We start from the raw sequence: 17,047 nt of genomic DNA on the forward strand, positions 1-17,047 counted from the left end.
TCAGTCAGGTTTCAGAGCTCATCATAGCACTGAAACAGCTCTGCTGAAAGTCACTAATGATATTCTTATGGCCTCAGATAATGGACTTGTGTCTGTTCTGGTTCTGTTAGATCTCAGTGCTACATTTGATCCAGTCGATCATAATATTCTCTTAGAAAGGCTGGAATATGCTGTAGGGATCAGGGTAGGCTGGTTTAAATCTTATCTGTCTGACAGATTCCAGTTTGTTCATGTAAATGATAAATCATCTTTAAACTCCAGGGTTAATTGTGGAGTACCACAGGGTTCAGTACTTGGGCCAATTATCTTTAGGCATGTCTTGAAGACATAAAAACCTGGATGTCTAAATTTTCTGCTTCTAAATTCAGAGAAGACAGACATTGTCGTCTTTGGACTGGAGTCTTTGAAAAAGAAACTGCTCAATCAACCAATTAATGTGGACAGCATTAAATAAACCTCCAGTAAAAAAGTTAAAAACAACTTGGAGTCATCTTTGACCAGGACATGACTTTCAAATCCCATATTAAACAGGCCCTGTAGTCCCAAAGCTCCTCAGAGTTTCTGAGAGAGCTCCTATCTGTTGGGACCCACAGCCATGTTTACAACGTGAAAGGCCAGTACAAATTTCCTGGAACGTTTAAAATAAATTGCATTAACCTACTTCCGGCACAGCCAGGAAACGGGGTAACTGCGGACTTCCTGTGACGTCACCTTCCAAATAAAACCACCGCTCTTGCTACATCCTGCCTCTTCTACCCGGACTCTGTGCGAGGCTGGCTGGAGAGGCAGCACGCTGATGTCTCTTTGCTGGCAAACAGATATAAACTCTTCAAACTGGATCCAAGGATGTCATAAGATCATCATCATATGCACAAGTTAAGTACTGATGAGTTACTGTTTGTGTACCCGGTATTCATTCATAAAGAGGGGAAATTAAGGTATAAGCATTGCTTGACTTTCTCTCTGAGGCCTGCAGAAGCAAACCGTGAACCAGAGGATCTTCTGCAGAGACGCTGTCTAAAGCCCAGTCTGAAAGGACAACAGGAGCCGCATAACCATGGTTACGGTAATCTGCAGTTGGTCACAACGAGCCTTCTTTCATCCACTGCTCCGGAGGTTAGCTGGAAGCTAACCGTTTGTTGACTGTGGATGTCTCTTCAAACTTCGCCGTTTCCCAGACAACTCCTCCTCAGCATGGGTCAGAGGTTAGGTTTGGGCAGAATAATAGAGAAAGATTTAGATTCTTGGGACTCCTCTGGAACCTCTGGAGATCATTGTGGAAAGAAGGTTTCTTCATAAAATGAAGAACATTATGGAGAACCCTGAGCATCCTCTTCATCAGACTGTCCTACAACAACAGAGTGTCTTCAGTCAGAGGCTTCTTCAGATCTGCTGTAAGACGGAGCGCTACAGGAGATCCTTCCTGCCCACAGCCATCAGCATCTACGACTCTTTGAAGAAACCTTCATAATATGAGCTATAACAATATTTAATTTCCCTTTGGGATTAATAAAGTAGTTTTGAATTGAATTTGAATCTAAACGTTTTTCATTTTATGAAGTTTGGTTTTTTTGTGGGTTTTTAAAGTTAAGATAAACTTTATTTAAAGGGTGATTTTAAACAGAACATTGATCATAATGCGCCGTCCACGCTTATGCATTTTAACCCTTATATTAAACTGGTCATTTTAAAGGTGTGTGTTTGATACTGGTGCTAAGCTAGCAGCTTCTTTGTTAGCTTTAACTGCTAACAGCTAAGAACACGAGCTTGTTGCTAAAGAATATTTACCAGAAAAGTTGTTAGTTTTCAATCCAGTAAATAATGTGTCCCTAACATCATTTACTAGAGTTGATAACTAAGTAAACACCATTAAGCTCATTTCTCCAGAAAAATTTGGTTCTTTCCCAAAATATTCCCTTAATAATATTTATTTTAATATTATTTCAATAAATAAAGGCAGCTAATTAGACACCGTTGAGAATTAGTCATCCAGAAGGTTGGTTTTATTCAGCAGATCATTCTTTAAAACATTATTTTATTAAAATAATATTTTATCTGATCTTACATTGTGAATGGTTGTCTAGATGTTGCTGATTATTGTCTAAGTTGGTTCCAAGACTAACTTAACTTCATTTCCAGATTCTTCAAGATAATCCTTGGTTCTCAAACATAAACATTTCATGGTAATGTTGCATCACTCTTTTGGTCATAATTATCAATCATCTTTAATCAACTTGTTTATATTGTACATAGTCCATTAGTCTTCATTATTCTTTAATTCTGCTTGGTAGTTTAGTTGGATTGTTTTAGCAAAGTAAAGAGTTTGTTGATTGAAATATGTTGGACTTTGAGTTGACTTATTTTTGTTAATAAATTCTTGTATTTTAAGAAATTGTGTGAATTCATTCCATATATGTGCAGAGTTTATGCTGTTCAATAATGTCAGAGCTCGTCTCACACCTTTCTATTTTGTCCTAATACCATCACCTTACTGGGCTGGTATTCACAGGACAATCCTTAACAGACCCAAATATTGTTTGATAAAATATTAAAATATTAATATTAAATAATGATCTCAGATTCATAATCACAACATATCTTAGCCTAAACATTCCTGGGTGTGACGCTGTCTTCTAAGAGCTGTGATTGGTCGTTAAACATGACGACAGAAATCAGATTTGTTCTCAGTAACCAATGGAGAGAAATTAACTGATAGAATTTGGACTGGATTCAAAAATGTTTAAATGATGATGATGAAACTTAGCAAAATTAAATTAATGTCACACAGCATCAACATGTTTGAACGTAGCTTATTTACATGATTATCATTATTATGATTTATTATTACGTTTACTCTCCATGCTGGTTGTTTTCATGCTGCATCTATTTCATATTAAGTAATTTCATGTTCATATTCAGCATTTTACTCTGATCTTCTTGTTGAAGGAGGTTTAGTTTGGTCAAATGTCCTCTGGTGGAGGAGAAGAGAGGAGTGTTAAAGGTAGATTTGGTTCTGGGATCACGGTGGGAACCAACAGACATTCCCAGTAGATCAATGCGTCGTTCCCTCTGCTTTCAGCACCAGCCTGGAATGTGAGCAGCTCTGGTTCCTGCTGCATTCAGAAGCTAGAGAGGAGATAGCAGCACCAGAGAACTTTTTGTTCACTTTTTATTCATGGTTATTAATTATTGTTTCTAGTATTTATTGATCCTTCCTAGTATCACCTTACTAGAGGTTGACCTTTAACCTGTCCTGCTGCTGAAACTATTTCATTTCCTCCTAGAGGGATGATAAAGTTAATCTTATCTCTATATTAATAATTATATGATTGTTCTAGAAGTTTCTGTTCTCATTGACTCGACTGTTTAGGAGGTGGATCTCTGCACCATGGAGCTGGTAGCGTTTTATTCATTTACTGTTGTTCATTGGAGGAGAAGATCTCTCCTTTCTCTCTGTCTTTCCTCCATCTTCTCTGCTTCAGACACTCTTAGGTTCACTAAAGGTCCTCCTCACTGCTCTGAACATCTCCTCACGTTAGGAGGAGGCTCTCTGAAGATGCTTCATGAATAACTTTTATCTAAACCAGGAACATTCTCAGAATGTCACTAGAAGCTACTTTTAGTCTCAGGGTTCTCTGTGAATATGGGGCCAGGTTTCTAGGATTTCCTTCTTTCATCTCCAGAACATTACCAAAATTAGAAATATCCTGTCCAGGAGTGACGCTGAAAAACTAGTCCATGCATTTGTTACTTCAAGGCTGGATTATTGTAATTCTTTACTATCAGGATGTCCACAAAATGCAGTTAAAAGCCTTCAGCTGATTCAAAATGCTGCAGCAAGAGTTCTGATGAAAATTAAAAAGAGAGATCATATTTCTCCTATTTTAGCTTCCATATATTGGATATATTGAAGGGTTGTGTGTCCAACCAGGTAGTCAGGAGCACCACAGGGGACGGTACTCTCACCATTCTTCTTCACTCTCTACACCTCAGACCTCCAGGACCAGACAGACTCCTGTCATCTGCAGAAATACTCAGATAATTCTGCAATCGTGGGGTGGATCAGAGATGGACAAGAAGCTGAGTACAGGGGGCTGGTGGACCACTTTGTGTGGAAACAATCATCTCATCTTGAACGTGAATAAAACAAAGGAGATATAATAGATCAAACACTATTTCCATCATGGGAGAAGAGGTGGAGGTGGTGGAAGAGTATAAATACCTTGGTGTTCAATTGGAGAACAGACTGGAGTGGAGATGCAACTGTGATATAGTTGTAGATGCTGATGCAAACAGTTATCAGCATCTACAACAACTCTAAAGAAATTACAATAACATCTCATTTCCCTTTAATAATAATAAAGGATTTACAATTTCGCATTGAATTTTCCCAACAGAGGTGAAAGAGGACCGATGCACTGCTTAGGATATGATCTGTGAATATGAGCAACTCTGGTAGAAATCTACAGAGCTTCAGAAAAGACTTGTTTCCACATCTGCAGGCATCTGACATGTTTAACAAAGAGATCAGACCAAACAGCTTCTGGAAAAAACTCTTTATAAACGTATCAAAGGTACAAAAATCTCTTTATCATAAAACAAACATTCAGTCCCTGTCCAGGCTGTTACTTCACTATTTGTCCTTTCTGCTTCAAACCGGACCAGACTCTGTTCTGTAGAACTCGGGTCTACGGGAGGTTTTTAAGCTCTGTACAGTAGTAAAAACACACTGAGGTAGAAACGTTTGGACCAACAGCTGCTGGAGAATTGAGGACTCCATCACCCAGAAGTCCTTGCTTAACTTGATGAGGCACTTTTATAACACTGCATTTATTCAAATAGTTACCCACTGTGAAGTCCAGATCAGCAGTCAGAATTCTATTACCATGGTTCCATCTCTCTCCTCTGACTCCTCGTCCTCCTCTGACTCCTCCTCCAGGAGGCAGGCCAAGCAGGTGTGGAAGGGTGGAGCCACCAGTAGGTGGCAGCCTGCTGATCGTACCTGCTGTAGACAGCCAGGGGACTGGACCCTGAAGCCTTGGCAGATGGTGAGTCGCTCCAGATCCAGCAGTAGGGTGACCAGCTGAGAAGCAGACACACACACACAGCTATTAGCATTGTTAACATTCTGAAGCTAATCTTTCTCTTCTGTGACCCGAACCCGAACCTCGTCGCCTTGAAAACCATTTAAAGAAGCAGTCATTAGGATTCGGTGGCATCTAGATGCTACACTTTTCTGCGGGTCTCTAACATTGATCTATGGAGATGTTTCACCTCCCTCACCATCCTCCTCACTGTGTGGCAGAGGATTAAATTGGTTCTGGTCCAGGCTGGTTTAAACTGTTTAATTATTGTTCTGACTGTAGATGTGGACACCTTTGGGTCCTCTTGAATGAAGACCAACAAACATCAGCTTTACTTGAATGGCATGTTCTCTTGTTTTTCCCTTTTTGAAGAGTGACTAAGGGAAACCCAAACCCTTACTGATTAAATGTTCCAAACTGGGACTGTTGACAATAATTCTGCCTGCAGTGATTTTGTTAAAAACAATATTTTCTAAACATGAGATTTTTCCCACTGGAAAAGTTCTCAGATTAATGCTTGGATTACTCAAAATTTTGCAGTGTCACCTTATGCTGCTGCCAATAAGGCGGCGATGCTGTTAACTTAGGTCTACACTTCATCCTGCAACACCTCGACCATCCAGGGACGTACGCCAAGATCCTGTTTGTAGACTTCAGCTCCACCTTCAACACCATCATCCTAGACATCCTCCACCAGAAGCTCATCCAGCTAAAGGTACCAGCCTCCACCTGTCAGTGGATCACCAGCTTCCTGACGGACCGGCAGCAGCAGGTGAGGCTGGGGAGCATCTTCTCCCACACAAGAACCATCAGAACCGGTGCCCCCCAGGGGTGTGTTCTCTCCCCACTCCTCTTTTCCCTCTACAGTAATGACTGGACCTCAGTGAACCCGTCTGTGAAACTCCTGAAGGTTGCAGATGACACCACTGTCATTGGACTGATCCAGAACGGTGATGAGTCTGAATACAGACAGGAGGTGGATCGGCTGGTACACTGGTGCGGTCAGAACCACCTGGAACTTAATCAGTGGAGGATGCTGCTCTTTGAAGGAGGAGAAGCTCAATTTCAAGATCGCTGATTCGCTCATTTCACTGTCAATCAAAAAGGAATTCATCCTCAGACAGATCATCCAATTATCATGCAGAAGCTGAACGTCCGGGCCAGCCGAGGTCAGCCCACTGCCCCTTTGACCCCCGGAGACGCTGAGCGTCCGATGGGCGGGACTGTGAAGCTGCGGGAATGAGTGAGAAGAAGCCGCATCGTTACCAGAGATAAGAAGCTGATTCTGAACAAAAGTTATTTAGTCAATGACATGAACACACAACAGTATATATTTGATCACTTATTTTTTGACATTTTAGGAGAAACTGAGCTTCCCTTGCAGTCTCACCACTGAACTTAACCCACTCAAGACTGTGGAAATGATGGTGGACTTTCAGAGAACACCACCCCCATACACCCCCCTCACCATCCTCAACAACACTGTGTCTGCTGTGGACCACTTCAGGTTCCTAGGAACCACCATCTCTGAGGACCTGAGATGGTCTTCACACATAGACACTGTTCAGAAGAAGGTCCAGCAGAGACTGTACTTCCTGAGGCAACTCAAGAAGTTCAACCTTCCACAGGAGCTGCTGGTCATCTTCTCCACTGCCATCATTCAGTCTGTCCTGTCTTCATCCATCTCAGTGTGGTTTGGATCATCTACCAAACAGGACAGGTCCAGACTGCAACCAACAACAAACTTGGCAATAAAACTGGTTCTGATTCTGAATTTAATGATGTTACTCCTTTCAACCAGAGGGGGCGCTGTACATTCAGCCACTCTGTAAGAGTCAGAGCTCAATGACTACAGCCCACAGCTAACTGATTCATCTAATCCAAACACAACTGTTCATTTAAGCAAGTTTAACCCATTTCATTAGTTCAAGCGACCCAGCAGAACCTACTCAGAACAGCACCGTTTATTGAATGAATGAATTAAGTCTGCTGCCTGAGAAGTCACGGTCAGGTCCTGCAGTGGCTCTCAGGTCTGAAGTAGGTGAAAGTCTGGTAGACCACATCTGAAGATCAAGTTGTTCTAAGTCTGTCCTAAGGGTTCACATCTGGGGTTATGGAGGTCCAGGTAGGGTCAGATCATCCTGGATGGATGTGATCACCATGCTCTGATAAGTTTTTAAACTTCAAAAACTGTCTGAATGGATCAGAAGGTAAGGTTGGGCTCTCAGTGTAATAAACCAAGCCTCATTAGAGAAGAGGTGGAGCCACACAATTAGCCCCGCCCACCCTGCTGCTCCTGCTGTGTTACCTGGCTCAGGTGAGCAAGTCTGTGAGCATGCTCCTTGTAGACTTGGTGAGAATCCGGAAGCAGCCGGGTCTGAACGCTGATGTGGAAGCTGTGATCTGATTGGACGTGGATGATGGTGTCGGCCATGGAGGACAGCTGCAGAGACACCGAGGTGAGACAGTATGAGACACTTTTAGCATCTTCACTTCACCACAGCTTCAAGAGCTCTAAGAAAAAAACTACTATGTGGAAATTTCAAAGAAGAAAAACATGAATCTTTTTCTAAATGTATGATGTGTTTTTTATGATTCAAAAAACATTTCAACTCAAAATAAAACTTTTACAAATTTCAGATCAAATGCTAAAAATAAAAAAAGAATTGACTTTAGAGACTAAAAAGCTTTTATTTTGAGCTAAGATCTTAAAATGTTCAGACAGACTGTATTACAGCTGATGGGTTTTTTGGATGTTCTACAGATGTTTTCGGGATATGTTTTGGATATGTTCTTAATGTTTCCTGGATCATTTCTGAAGGTTTCTGGATGTTTTCCAGCTGGTTCTAGATATTACAGGGATGATTTATCTCTGCAGCTGTCAGATGAATGAGCAGCTCTGAAGCTTTAATAGTTTTATACCCTGGAGCACTGCAGCAGCTGCAGCTCCGGTCCTTCAGCCAGAACAGCCACCCAATGAGCCGGCAGCACCATCCTCCTCAGCATCTTCAGCAGGCGTAACAAGCTCCACCCATCTGGCACAGCATTCCTGACTCCGCCTCTTAGCAGGCTAAAACACTCCGGGTTCTGACAACAGAGGAAAGGAGGAGCTTTTTAAACGTCGGACCACCTGTGTTTTTTTCACCGATGCCTGACAACTCCACTGACCAATGAGATGAACTCTGGGCGTTTGTAGGTGATGTCACAGGTGCTGGCAGGCTGAGTGATGTCAGAGGGCAGCGGCGACACTGTGGGCAGCGTGCACTGGTCACAGTCAGGGTCCGGCAGCTCCATCTCCACTTCGTAGTACTGTCCTGTCTCTGATATTCCAGTCCTTACTTCCTGCTCGGTCTTCTCCTGCTCTCCAAAACCTCCACTCCTCCCATACAGCTCAATCCCAACAGGCTCCTCCTCCTCCTTCAACTGCAGTGGTTGGATGGCAGCAGCAGAATGAGGAGCAGGAGAAAGAGGAGGAGGAGGAGGGATAAAGGTGAGGCCTGTGGAAACATGGAGGACAGATCCCTCCTGGAGACAGACCACAAGCTCAGCTCCTGTCAGTCGGCTGACTGTTACTAAGAAAACACAGGTCTGAGTCTAGAGATGTTACCATGGAAACACAAGACAGGTCAGCAGTGTAACCATGGTGACACAGGTCAGAGTCACCAGCTTAGATACTGACTCAGAGCACAGCAGCACACCTGGACCTTTACCTGAGGCAGCAGGCCTGACAGACAGGTAAGGGCGGAGTCAGACAGGATGTTGGAGGACAGGTGGCCAGTGTCCAGAGTCAGGTTCAACTGGGACAAATAAAATCAGTTTCAGATCGAGACAAACGCATGTACAGCAGTGGATGGAATGAGTTTACCTGCACGTGCGTCCCAGTCAGAGGTCCTGATAGTACAGATGGTCCACCTGGTACTGAAGGTCCAGTGCTAATTGGAAACTGAGGACAGAGACACATAGAGACAGTGGTGATGGATATCCTGAAGAGTTTCTGACTCCAGAACGAAGCGAGTCCAACAGCAGAGGATCTGCTTCCTCAGGACACACCTGAGAGGGCTGTGTCTCCTCCTCCTCCTCCTCCTTCATCAGCAGACCGTCCAACTCTTTTCTGATCTTTGACTCTGTGGTTCCTCTCTTTTGTCCCCACCTCCTCCTCCTCCTCATCCACCTCTTCTTCCTCACCTCCTGAACACAAACAAAAGCCTCAGAGATGCTCTGACTGATGGTCCTGATTTAATCCAAGCTTTATTCTGTAAACTCCAGGTTGTTCCCAGAGCCCAGCTACAGATCAGGATTAGAATCAGGGCAGCAACTGATGGTTCAGCAGGAGAACTCAATAGCTTCAGATGTTTTTCAGCTTCACCTGAATGTCACAGAGGGACAAATATGAGAAGATCAATCTGACAATACTGAGGGAAGGGTGGGATGGATGAGGAGCATTCATCAGGAAGTAAAACCTTCAAGATGAAGAAGAAAGGCAAAGAGAAAAAGAAGTTCTGCCAGGTCTGGAACTGAAGAGTAGAACCAGAAGAACCATACAGAGATGGAGTGAAAGGTTACCAACCTCCCTTCCTCCTGCTGAATCCCTCTCATGTCTCCATTTTCTCCATCCCCTCCAGTGACTGGACTCTGGCTGAGCATCCGTGGAACCAGTCTCCTCTCTGGCCTGGATTTGGTCCAATGGTTCCATGCCCTCTCCGACCTGGATGAGGTTTGGCAGTTTGGACCATTTGTTCCGGGCATTCTGAGGAGAAACAAGCAGACAGCTGATGGGGAGTCCTGTTCCAAACATCAGAGCTCAGAGGGGATTGGGATTCAAAAAGACATTCCTAGATCTGCTCTGGAAGTTTCTTCCTAAATCGGACCCACAACCAGCTGAGCTCTGCCTGATGTTCTGTGTTGGACAGAAAACTGAAAGGCTGTGATTCTCCAGTAGCTTCTGGACCACCTTCCTGTCTGGTTCTTTGGCAAATTCCCATGGTTGATTCTGGACTTCAGAGATGATTCTGGAACTGATCAGCTGAAGCTGTGACTCACCACCACCACACAGCGCCTCATCACACACTTCTGCTTCAGGCGGCATGGACCACCAAACTTCCTCATGTCCAGGCAGAAGGTGCACTTCCCGCAATTCTTCCGGAGGCACGCGGCGCACTTTCCGCAGGCCTGGCGACGCTGCAGCAGAAACACAGTTCAGCTGAGGAACATCAGGAAGAACCAACATGATGCTGCCAGATAATCCTCACCCTCTTTCGGCCTGAGGGTGAAAGCTCTTCCCTCCTCTTCCGGTTCTTTATCTAAACAGCCAATCACAAGGCAGCAGGAGATCACAAGGTGTTAACAGCTAATCCGCAGCAGATTTGACCACCTGATGAATATTCCTCAGCCTCACCTGAACTGCCTCCTTCTCCTCCTCCTCCTCCTCTTCTTTTTTAATTGTTGCACTCCTGAGGATCCACTGATCACCTGTGAGCTGAGAATGGAAAGAACACACTGAGGTCTCACACACACACACACACAAACAAGTGATGGTGAGATGTTACCTTCCTCAGCACCACGCTGGGAACATTCTTCTTCTCTGGAATCAGAAACAAACAGAAACAAAGAAGAAAATCAGTCCAGGAAAAGACCTTTTATCTTCTGCATGTGCTTGTTGCTCAGTCTCCATAGTAACCACAGGGTACGGGCACCGTCCTATCAGACAGCTGGACAGAGACCCAGGAGGACAGACGCGTGTTACCTGCAGGCAAGCAGCAGCCGTCTCCGTCTTTCTGTCCACACCTGGACGGCAGCCTGGACATCAAACTAGATCCAAGAGGACAGAGATGATGCTGAGATCAGCAGCAATGACAACATTCATTAATAAATATTGCATGAGATCAGATACTTCTTGTCCATTAAGTGGACATAAAATAGACATTTCTCTTCAGTTCTTTGTTCTGATGGAACCGGACCGGAACCAACGAGTGAAGAAGAGAATATATGAATAATTTCAGCTCAGGAGAACCATCATATCACCATCAATAAGTGGACATTTAGAAGCCGTTTCTTCCTCCACTGGTAGGTTCTGATATACACCAATCATACATCCTTGCCACATGGTGGCGCTGGTGGCAGCCTCTGACCTTTGCTCTCTCCCTTCATTATATTCTGTTGTCAACTGTGTTTAAATGTACATTTAAAAAGATATTCTTTATTATTGAGAGCAAAGTGGAACAGAATCAAATTCATTGTATGTCTGTAAAGACTTGGCAATAAAGTTGATTCTTATTCTGATCATGCATAACATTATGACTGCCTGCCAAAACAGCCTTAAGCCATGGAGATTTGGACTCTACCAGAACACCGAAGGTTTGCTCTGTCATCCGGTTCCAAGATGTTAGCAGCAGGCCTGGAAACTGGGAGGTGGGACCTCCATAGCTTAGATTAGCTAGTCCACTACATCAACAGGTGGTCAATTTGAGTGAGATCTGGAGAACCTGTAGGACAAGCAGGTTGATATGCTCCTCGAACCATTCCTGACCCATCAGACCATACCCTGCTAAAAGAGGCCACAGCCATGAGCAAATGAAGGTGAACATGCTCTACTGCAATGCTTAGGTAGGTGGAACATGTCAAACATCAACATGGACAGTAAGATCCAACCTTTAATCAGCAGAACGTTGCCCAAACCATCACACTACCTCCACCAAATCATCTGGTGTTTCCAAGGTAAGCCACATCCATGACACAGAAAACATGACTCATGGCACCAGGACAGCTTCTTCTATTGCTCTGTGGTCCAGTTTTGATGCTCCTCTGTCTATTGTTGGTTCTGGCTGTGGTGGACAGAACCAGAGGGTCTGCATGAGCAGCTCCACACACAGCAAACTGTCGTGTTTATTCTGACATCTCTAAAGCACAACTTGTATGAAGTTCTTCAGGAGTTCTTCATGGCTCTGTTTCTGAATCCCTGGAATTACTTTCTAGGGCCACCGGTAGATCTTGATCACTGTAGACCAGGAAGACCTTACAGAGCTGCAGGTTTAGAGATGTTGCCTCATATGCCCCTCCCATTAATTAGTGTTATACACTCCACCAGTCTATGGTCATAATACTATGCCTGATTACTGGACAGAGGTTCAGGACAGTTGTAACCTTAGACTTGTCCACTAGGTGGCAGTAAATATTTCACACTGGAGCTTTAATGGAGAGCTAGCATTAGGTTTCCTAGGACAGCGCCACCTGTGGTCTTCTGATGCATCTTAACTCAGGTAAATAAACCTGAACTAACGTGTTTTGATCTCTCTAACAACAATAACTGATGATGCGTTTAGGTGTCTGTGGGTCATTTCACTCAATTAAGAGTCAAGCATTTACAATTAACATAAGAGGGTTAGTTATCTGGCTCCTCCCACTCTTACCTGGTCTCTTCTGATTGGCTGTTCCCCTCAGGTGGGTTGGAGTCCAGGCAGTAGTTGTGGTCCCTCTGGGGCAGCTCCTTGCTGAGGTCATCTCTGTCACTGTTGTGCAGGTGGCAGTGGGCGGAGTCAGAGGCTGCTTCTAGGCAGTGTGTCAGCCTGAGCGTGCTCTTAGGTTTTCCGGTCTCGTCTTCAGAGGCGCGCTCAGCTGCAATTTTTACCTCCACCTTTTTAACGAACCTTTTTGCACTGCTGCCGCTGTTCTCTGGCTCCAGCGGCTCCATCCAGTCCCAGTTTAACATCAGGTCACGTGATCTCACCCGTTTGCTACTCCTCCTCTCTGTTCCTCTCAGGTTCCACACCTTCAGCTGCTCTGCAGGAGGACGGACGATGACAACCGAGCACTTCCTGATGTCAGGGAACAGCCGCCTCCATTGCTCCTCCTCCACCACCCTCCTAGTCTCCATGGAAACCACAACATCCTCCTTGGTTGGTTTAGGTTTAAGACAAAGCTTCTCCTCCTCACGATATCCTGTTTCCTCTGCCCAACAAACAGATTCTGGGTCAGAAACATCATGTGGAAAAACAAAGATGGAAAAACATCAGCAATGACCTCAGTGCAATGAGCCTGGTTCTGGTTCTGCTGGAGGTTTCTTCCTATTAAAAGGGAGTTTTTCCTCTCCACTGTCGCTACATGCATGCTCAGTATGAGGGATTGCTGCAAAGTCAACACCAGTGACTGTCCACTGTCTCTACATGCTCATCCAGGAGGAGTGAATGCTGCAAGTCACTGACTGGATGCAATCTGCTGGGTTTCCTTAGATAGAAAAACTTTTAACCAGTTTGAATAAATAACTGAATCTGACTGAACTGTTCAATGGTTACGATTAATTAGAATGTATGAACCTGACTGTTAGTTAGAATGAATTGGAATAATTGACTGTGAATCTGTGTGATTGGTTTAAGCTGACTTTGTAAAGTGCCTTGAGACGACATGTGTTGTGAATTGGCGCTCTATAAATAAACTGACTTGAAGTGAGTGAGGAAAGCAATGCTGCCGATCAACCTGGGAAGGTTTAGAAGGTCCAAACTATCTGAGCTCCATCCTCCTGCAGAGAAAAAGATTATTCCCAAGTGGAAAACATCTCAGAAAGCTGAAAATCTTCCCAGAAGTGGACATGCCAGCAGATTCAGCCCAAGGTCAGAGTGTTAAGCTCAGAGAAAACTCAAGAGCTCCATCTCTGACTCTACAGGCCACAGTTAGCAGGTTAAAGGTCATGACAGGACAATTAGAAAAGGATAAAAGTAGAGATGTTTGGCCATAATGCATAGCACCATTTTTACACCTCATAGCAGCTGTTATGTACGGTGGTGGAGGGCTGGTGATCTGGGCTTGTTTTGCAGCCATGAGTCAAAGAGACACTAACTTGCAGAGCTGTAGGAAATAAATGCATCCCTGAGGAACCCCTCAGACTCAATTAACAGACATCCTAAACATTTAGCTAACCTACCAACTTTCATCTTACCTTCTACTTCCAGCCTCGCCCCTAAACCCAGCTCGTTCAGTTGTTCCATCTCAGGCGCTGTGCCGTCCGCTAGGCTACCATGGCCAATGAGGAGGAGTCCTGCAGGCTGTGGGCGTGGCCTCAGAGTCCATGCTTGGTCTGTTGTTGCACTCGATAAATTCTGTCACTGTGACCCCATCAGCTGATGAGCCACCAATCATCAACTGATTAATTGATCAGATCTTAAGAAAACAAACAGGATCATATCAGAGGAGAAGAATCACATTCAAAGATGTTTTTAAAAGCAAGATGTTTGTTGGGAAGAAAATCTTTCGGTTTGCAGCAGCGACCAGCAGCTCAGCTCTTATCAGGAGTTGTTCTCAGTGGTTCTCAAAGGACATTTGGAAGCTTTCCTCTAGATGTTCCTCCCTGACAGAATGATCCTATGCTGCTTCCAGGATGTAGATCTTCAGGCTCTGAGTCAGTCCATGACTTACAGAGGTCCGGTGTCTAAGCTTTACAGGCAAGGGTCTGGGATCATCACACCCTCCAGGTGGCGCTGCATTGACTTTTCTGTGTTTATAATTCCATCAGTTTTAATGAGATGTCCAACCACTCAGTCTACAACACAGCTTCAAACCATGACAGAACCTCCACCGTGATGTAGTCTTCTCACCCTGGGTGCATATTTATGATCTGAACAAACAGTTGGACAAACGGGTCCATCACTCCATGAGGCTGGTTTCACGACAGATTTTGTGCAGAAGACAATTTTACTATTTTCACTTCAGAACAACTTTTCTATAGTTTGCCCTCAATGTGGGAAAACATTTTAGGAGGAAAAATACTTTTTTCTGCCCTTGTGTAGCAAGACGTTCCTGGTTCTAATCCCAGTTTGAGGTGTGCATGCAGTTTGCCCTCTGGCTTCCTCCTACAGTCCATGTTAACTGGTTTCTCTCAGCCAATCGAGTGTGTGTGTGTGTGTGTACATAGTTCTTTATCTTGTGTTGTCCTGCGATGGACTGGTGATGTTTCCAGGGTGTATCCTGCCTCTAACCCAATGACCGATAGAAACTGGCACCAGAACCCCCCCCCCCCATGCCTCACATGGAAAGCAGGTATAGACAACCGATGGACAGAAATACAGTTTTCTACCAGTTCAATGGTTTTATTTGGGGTATTTTGCAAAGAAAGAACAAACTGAGAAAATAACACCTGAAGTCCAAAGAACTAAGAACATTCAGAACACCTGGAGAACTGGGCCACTTCAGGAGTTAACAGAAAGGTTAGATAACAGAAATGAATGAACTGAACGCTGAAGCTCAGCCTAAATCTGAGAAGTTCTTCAACATAATGAGAACATATAGTCCAGATGTTTCCAGACAGTTCAGCTGCTCCTCTTACACAGAACACCACACTCAGTACCAGCTTACTCCTTCAGGGTCAGAACATCCTCATTGAATTCCAACAAAGCATTCTGGGACATGTAGTCAGCTGATGGAGCGTGCAGCTTGAGGACCGTGCTGACAGAATCTGCAGCTAAACAGACCCCAGAGATCACCGGGATTTGGACCGAACATCACGCCTCACATCTACCCATTACTGATTCGCGTGCACGCGCACAAGAACGAGATCACACACGCGCCGTCCCGGAGCAGACATGTTTAGCTGCACTCTGGAGACCCTCAGCGGTGGTCTGAGACTTCCCCTGCGGCCTGAAGAGCTCCTGTTTCCGTTAGGAGCGCTCACAGGTGTCCGGTCTGACCTGCGCGGAGCTCGAGGAGATAAAACCGTGAAGTAAAGGACAATAAACGGCTTTAACGTGACTCACCGCTCCGAGAGACCCTCAGCTGCTCCGCCTGCTCCGCTGCTGCCTTCAGGGCCCGCATCGAGAGTTGGGATTGCCAGCAACGACCCCTGACACTTAATCTACAATCAGAGCAAATAATAAATCATATTAGCGACAATCAATGACTACGAAGAACATTTTTATGTATGAAATAATTCTGATGAACTCTGAGGAACGTTTTTGTTGATAACATTGTTCGCTAAACCAGCCGCTCCTCAGGCTGGTAATCAAAGTCTAACTCTGATTTGATTCTATGACCATCTTTACACTGAACAGTTCGGCCTTTACTTATTCAACGGCAGATATTCGTGTTTCCTGAAACACCTGAATAGGTGAGTCTGAGGAGCAGAACTTTGCTTCAGTTCAGCTTCTCTGTCAGGATGTTTGCTGCAGCGTGCGATGTGTAATATTTCTGAGGCGTCCCTGAAAGCAGCATCCCCGTGGCGCTCATCGCCGTCTCTGAGCATGCGCACTATGGATCTACGAGAATCAATCAGGTTGATCAGTTTGTTTAAAGCCTCACGAAGTTTTCCTGTTTCTCCAGGAATAAACCAGGAGGCTGAAAACTAGACATCCAGATGTTTCTGGACTTTTATCCACATCCACTCAGAACCGTTTCAGAAAAGCTTAATTTAAGCCCAATTCCATCCATCCATCCATCCACTCATCCATCCACTCATCCATCCACTCATCCATCCACTCATCCATCCATCCATCCATCCATCCATCCATCCACCATCCATCCACTCATCCATCCATCCATCCATCCATCCATCCACTCATCCATCCATCTATCCATCCATCCATCCATCCACTCATCCATCCATCCATCCATCCATCCATCCATCCACTCATCCATCCATCCATCCATCCACTCATCCATCCACCATCCATCCATCCACCATCCATCCATCCATCCATCCATTCATCCATCCATCCATCCATTCATCCATTCATCCATCCATCCATCCACCATCCATCCACTCATCCATCCACTCATCCATCCATCCATCCATCCACTCATCCATCCACATCCATCCATCCACCATCCATCCATCCACCATCCATCCATCCATCCATCCATTCATCCATCCATCCATCCATTCATCCATTCATCCATCCATCCATCCACCATCCATCCACTCATCCATCCACTCATCCATCCATCCATTCATCCATCCATCCATCCATTCATCCATTCATCCA

At 44.6% G+C, this 17,047-nt stretch overlaps 1 protein-coding gene across 2 annotated transcripts; it reads right to left on the reverse strand.

Annotated features, from left to right (window-relative positions):
- Nucleotides 1–4,541: 4,541 nt before the first annotated feature.
- Nucleotides 4,542–15,898, reverse strand: LOC124868499. Of its 2 annotated transcripts, none has more exons than XM_047365869.1 (16): nucleotides 15,824–15,898; nucleotides 14,014–14,234; nucleotides 12,491–13,046; nucleotides 10,828–10,892; nucleotides 10,631–10,665; nucleotides 10,480–10,560; nucleotides 10,334–10,384; nucleotides 10,125–10,262; nucleotides 9,652–9,831; nucleotides 9,135–9,272; nucleotides 8,950–9,027; nucleotides 8,795–8,881; nucleotides 8,253–8,609; nucleotides 8,007–8,171; nucleotides 7,393–7,527; nucleotides 4,542–5,083 (listed from the first exon to the last, which is right to left on the reverse strand). In XM_047365869.1, the coding sequence occupies exons 2-16, from the start codon at nucleotides 14,060–14,062 to the stop codon at nucleotides 4,871–4,873; spliced, it is 2,328 nt and encodes a 775-aa protein (XP_047221825.1). In that variant the 5' UTR covers nucleotides 14,063–14,234; nucleotides 15,824–15,898; the 3' UTR covers nucleotides 4,542–4,870. The 2 variants fall into 2 exon arrangements, with proteins under 2 accessions (XP_047221825.1, XP_047221834.1); XM_047365878.1 differs by having other exon boundaries at nucleotides 12,491–13,028; nucleotides 15,824–15,897.
- Nucleotides 15,899–17,047: the final 1,149 nt, after the last annotated feature.

This window comes from Girardinichthys multiradiatus, chromosome 1, assembly GCF_021462225.1.
Source record: "Girardinichthys multiradiatus isolate DD_20200921_A chromosome 1, DD_fGirMul_XY1, whole genome shotgun sequence".
Taxonomy (NCBI): domain Eukaryota; kingdom Metazoa; phylum Chordata; class Actinopteri; order Cyprinodontiformes; family Goodeidae; genus Girardinichthys; species Girardinichthys multiradiatus.